The 6,000-nt window shown below is 24.5% G+C and overlaps 1 protein-coding gene across 5 annotated transcripts in view; it reads right to left on the bottom strand.

Annotated features, from left to right (window-relative positions):
• Positions 1-632: 632 nt before the first annotated feature.
• Positions 633-6,000, bottom strand: part of LOC122497950 — a 150,191-nt gene continuing 144,823 nt past the window's right edge. For all 5 annotated transcript variants that reach the window (XM_043605386.1, XM_043605385.1, XM_043605387.1 and 2 more), the window contains 2 exons: positions 4,337-4,592; positions 633-2,242 (listed from right to left, as the gene is read on the bottom strand). In XM_043605386.1, the coding sequence (XP_043461321.1) occupies positions 2,114-2,242; positions 4,337-4,592 (385 nt within the window). In that variant the 3' untranslated portion in view covers positions 633-2,113. The remainder of the gene's footprint in view (positions 2,243-4,336; positions 4,593-6,000) is intronic.

Here is a 6,000-nt window from a genome sequence, read left to right as displayed (position 1 = left end):
GTTGAAACGTGCGAAAAAATATAATTTTTGTAACTACAAAGAAAGGCCTTAAAAATTTATTATTCTTCAATAATTTAAAACACATTTAAAATAGTAATACAACAAAAGTAGTAATACATAAATAAATTACAAATTAATTCAAACTTAATTTCAAAAAAGCGTTTGACAAAAGTTTAAAAACGATTCAAAAAAAGTAAAAACATTAAAAATCAGTTGAAAACATTTAAAATTATTTTAAAATATTTCAAAATCATTAAAAAGAATTTTTAAAAACATTTTAAATACAATAAATTAAATTCTCAAAATTGCTTCGAATTAACATCGAGAAAAGACATTAATGAAAAGTAATGCATTGCAAAGCGAGATAAAAATTCAGGGTTACCGGATTCTTTTTTCAAAAAATTTTCTATTTCTCTATCTAGTAATTTTCATTTTTTTTTTTTCATAATTCTAGTGGACAGTGATAACCCAGAGTAAAAACGATTACGGCGAAGTTTTTCCTTTTTACCGAAGAATACAAGTGACGATAAAAAAAAGGAACTTTTTTTCGGAACAAGACGAAAAATTGTTTTTTTTCAGTTAAAAAACGTTTTCTTTAATAAACGTTTTTCTCTTAATAAAAATTTCTATTGAAATTGGTAAAGATCTCGCTCTTCTCATCGAATAAGAATTTTCACCACGATTTTTCTTTTTTCATAGTCAGTAAATATTCAGGATTTTATATAATTACTTACAATAATATGTATTTTTCTTATAGTACATTGACTCGCTACATTAGCCAAAGTGTCCTCGTGATTAAAAAAAACCAATAAAAAGGAAAACATTTTTTTTAAGTTTGAAAAAAACGGAAAAAAGAATTTTTTTTCTGAAAAGAATCTAATCGCGGAACTTGCACATGAATCTATTTTATGAGAAATTCTACTCGGAAAATAAATAAAAGTGCATTGTTTTTTCCCCCTAGATTAATTGTGTGAGTGGATAAAATAATCACAACGAAAACTTCATAAAACTTATGCATTTTACAATTAGTTTGTGCACTAGCAGCAAAACCGGAAATAAGAGTCTGAAAAAAAGAGTGCCGATATAGTTCTAAAGATTATTTTCACGAATTCTTAAAAAATTATCGGCATTCTTTTTCTTTTTGTCGTGTTTTCCATTTTGTCCCCATTTTGACATCACAATTCTCGTGCTTGTTTCACGAGAAATTTCAAAATATTTACAATTCTTTTTCTTTTAATGATCACTTCTCCAAAATCCTGAAAATTTACGTTCGTTAGCTGCACAAAGTGCGAGTGAGTTTTTTTTATTATCTCTTTCGAAGATATACGAGCTTTCCAGAATTGCAGAAGAAAATAGCCAAGTCAATAAATTTGTTAGGAGGAGAAAAAATTTTTTTTTGGGATAAATTTTGTTGACTTTGGTATTTTCTTCTGGCTTTTAGTCACGATAATATCTTAACGATAATAACCACGATAATAAAAGCATATTAAGCTAGATAGCTACTATTCTGTATCTACAATATATTTTCAAATATATTTTTTTTCTTCTCTCCGGATATCACTTTTAAAAAGAGAGTCTTTTTTTATTTTAATTGCTTCATTGGAATTGTAGACGATTTTCTATCGTAAACGAATTCTAAAATTCACTATTCGAGAATAAAATTTTCATTTCGAGAATAAATTAAAAATAAAAAAAGCACTTCTCTTTTTTTCTTCTCTTCATATTTTCTTCATTGATTTCTAGTGGAGGAGAAAGATTTTGTGATTTTTAGAGAGACATTTTTGCGAGTGACGGCGACAGGACGCCGATTAGAACGTCTGCGGTCATGGACCCGGAAGCGATACGCTTTTCATGCCCCTCTCTTCTTCTCTTTTTCCCTTCTTCTCTCGTTTCCCAATTATCATTGGGATTTTTCTTTTTTTTTTTTGGTCCTCGCTTTGGAAAATTTTTTTTTTGAGGACGACGAGAGCCTTTCTTTTCAGTCTGTCAGAGTCAGTCTGGAAAATATACGGCTGCATTTACAATTGACGACGATTCAAAGTAATTGAATCTCGATTAGAGACATATTCGGTGCTTTTATATTTTATTTCTTATCTCTCTCCTCGCAATCACGTTACTGAAGAACGCAACATTTGCATTTCGGCTTTTTCTTCAGGGTCACGTGTTCAACTTGCGACGCATCACCGGGACCCTGTGCCGTCAACCTGCCCACTTCCACTGTTGCACTTGTTGTCGAGCCCACCTGGAAAAAAATATACAATTTAATTTTCTTTATATTTCACAAAAAGGGGTTTTTCAATTTTTTAAAAATAATCTCGAAATTGAATAATAAATAATAATTTCTTGTAAGACAAATTTTTTTTATCATTATATTTGAATTTCTGTATCAATTTTTAATAAATTATTACAAAAATTATTTACAAAAACTTTAATAAAAATCTTCTCAAGAATTCATTTATTTTTGTAAATAGTAAAATTTAGCGCAGGGATTCTATTTTCATTGTAATTTAAATAAAATTCTTAGAAACCATTCAATTATTTTCATACATAATAAAACACTTGCAAAGAATTCAATTTTTTTTCAAAAATAGAAAAAAAATTTTCGCAAGAATTCAATTATTTTTAAAATAATAAATTTTTTTTACAAGCATTCAATTTTTAATACAATTGTAATAAAAATCTTTGAAAAAATTCAATTATTTTACTAAATAATTAAGTTCTCTGCAGAAATTAAATTTTCATTACAATTTAAATAAAATTCTTCCACAGAATATAATTATCTTCTAAAATTTTAAGAAAAATCTTCGAAAAAATTCAATTATTTTAATAAATAATAAAATTTTTCGCCGGAATTCAATTTTTATTTCAATTTAAATGAAATTTTTCGAAACAAATCAATTACTTCCATAAAAAATCAAATTCTTTAAAAGAATTCAATTTTTTCCAAAATTATTTTCATAAATAATGAAATTGTTTAAAAGAATTCAATTTTCAATATAATTTTAATAAAAATCTTTGAAAAAATTCAATTATTTTCGTAAATAATAAATTTTTCCACCGAAATTCAATTATTTTTCAGAATTTTAATAATATTTTTAATTTTTTAAAATTTTAATATAATTCTTCCATAGAGTTAAATTATTTTCGAATATTTCCTAAAATTCTTTAAAAGAATTAAATTATTTTTAAGAAAATTTTAATTTTATTCCTTCGAAAAAATTTAATTATTTAATAAATATAAGAATTTCATTATTTTCAACAATTCTGATAAAAAATTCTTCGAAACAATTCAATTATTTTTATAAATTGTAAAATTCTTGACAAGAATTCAATTATTTTTGTAAATAATATAATTCCTCTGAGAAATTCAATTATTTTCAATATAATTTTAATAAAAATCTTTAAAAAAATTCAATTATTTTCATAAATAATAAAATTTTCCACAGAAATTCAATTCTTTTTCAGAATTTTAATAATATTTTTAATTTTTTTTAATTTTAATGTAATTCTTCCGATAGAGTTAAATTATTTTCGAATATTTCCTAAAATTCTTTAAAAGAATTCAACTATTTTTAATACAATTTTAATTTTATTCTTTGAAAGAATTTAATATGAAATTTGAATAAAATTCGCTGCAAGAATTCAATTAATTTAATAAAATAAAATTCTTCAAAATAATTTAATTTTCAAAAATTTAAATAAAATTCTCCACCAAAATTCAATTATTTCTATAAATACCTAATACACAGAAATGCAATTATTTTCAAGAATTTTAATAAAATTTTTCGCCAGAATTCAATTATTTTCAAAAATGTTGACAATTTTTAAGAATTTTTAGAAAATTTTACAAAAGAATTCAATTTCAAAAATGTTGATAAAATTCTTTTTAAAAATTGGAATGAATTTGAAGTCTACAACGTTATTCAACGAAAACCATTTTTTAATAAGTACATATATTTTTTAAAGATAACGCTACAATATTGTCACAAAAAAATAAAAAAAAAATATTTTTATTTATGATTTAACAAAAATTAGTGTAAAATATTTTTTTCGTAATTCAATTTTCAAAAAAATGTGAATAAAATTCTATGCAAGAATTAAATTACATATTTGAGATTCAAAATTAAATTTATAAAAATCATAACAATTTTTAACAAAAAATCCTTTCCGGAATACAACGATTATTAAGCATTTGAATTAATTAACAAGACTCAAAATTAATATATTTTTGTTTTGTTTATTCTCGTGAAAATGAAAAATGAAAAAAAACAGTGTGTACTTCCTCAATTTTCGAGATTGTATGAAAGTTAATTAGGGTTTAAATTGGGATAGGAACCTTCTCGTTGACGGGCTGCTGGTTATTTTTCATGGGAGTGCTGTGAGCGTTTCCATTTCCTTGCCTCGTCGAGTCCAAAAGGGGACTCGTACTCGAGTCGTGTTCGTCCTTTCGTTCGCATCCTGGCAAGGGCGGCGCATTTTGTCCTGGCGTTGGAGTTATCGGCTTACCACCTTTTATTAATTCCACTATTTCGTCTGCCTCTCTCGACAGGTCCCCATCGGGCCTAAATGGATTGTCCCATCCACTGTCCGTACTGTCAAATCAAAAATCAAAATTAATACTTGGACCAAAAGATATCATTATTTTTAAGTATTAAAAACAATATATAGTAATTAATAAATTAATATTTATTTCTTAATTGATGATTCCTTCAGAATTTTTTTTGGAAAAAGTTTTTGCCTTTCCTTCAAGAAAACTGGAAACTATTCTTTAAAATATGACAGTAATTAATAGATTAATCTTATTTAATGGCTGATTCCTTCAGTACTTTTCAGAAAAAGATTTTTTTCTTTTCTTCAAGAAAAATGAAAACTATTCGTTAAAATATTATAGGAATTAAAAAATTACTATTTCTCAATTGCCATAATATTTTCGTACATTATTAAGATATTTAAATAAAAAATTGAAAAAAGAAAACAAAAAATTCAAAAACTATTTTTTCGAGCACAAAAGCGAAAATTTTGTTTTTATTTCGAAATAAGAAAAATCAATGGAAATGAGTTGTGCGAATTTCTGAAAAAAACCGCACCCTGCACATCGACCATGACATTAACTGTGGCATTGAAATGGATCTAATTGCAGGTAATGTATAAATGTTGTATATAGTCTACTACTACCGATACCTGTTCGAAATCCACGTTCTATCGACCGTGAAACCCCGCTTCTTTGAAGTATCAAATAATTTCCGGGTTTGTCATCCCTCTTCTTGCCCTTTTCATATTTTAAACGCTATCCCCCCCCCCCCCGAACCTAATTGTAATTGAAACGTATAATTTCTCTCGTAAATTATCGACACGAAATTAAATCAATAGAATAAAATATTACACACGCAAAAAATAGACACGCTAAAATTAAAATTCATACAATGAATATTCTTTTCGTCTACATTAGTTTTTATTAATTTTTTTTTTAATCTAAAATAATTATTTTATATCGCTTATTTATAATTTTTAATTTTCAATTTTTTTTCGAAAATTATTTCTTATTGTACAGAAAATATGAAAAAAATTATTTTAATAAAAAAAATATTCTTCTTTATTATTATTCAAAAATTTTAATAAAATTTGTTGGAAGAATTTCATTATTCTCATGGATAATAAAATTCTCTAGAGTATTTCTATTATTTTCAATACAATTTTAATACAATTTCTCGAAAGAATACAATTATTTAAAAAAAAATTAAATTCGATTATTTACAAACATTTTAATATATAAATTGAATTATTTTCAACAGTTTTGATGAAAATATTTTAAAAATCTTTTAAGAAAATAATTATTTTTAAAAATTTTTAATAAAATTCCTTCAAAAAATTCAATTATTTTCAATAATTCAGATAAAATCCATCGGAGCAATTAAATTCTTTTTATGAATTGTAAAATCCTCCGCAAGAATTTCATTATTTTCATAAATAAGAAAATTCTTCGCAAGAATTAAAATGTTT

This window comes from Leptopilina heterotoma, unplaced genomic scaffold (genome assembly GCF_015476425.1).
Source record: "Leptopilina heterotoma isolate Lh14 unplaced genomic scaffold, ASM1547642v1 Lhet_14, whole genome shotgun sequence".
Lineage (NCBI taxonomy): Eukaryota > Metazoa > Arthropoda > Insecta > Hymenoptera > Figitidae > Leptopilina > Leptopilina heterotoma.
This window is presented reverse-complemented; position numbering and strand designations above follow the sequence as displayed.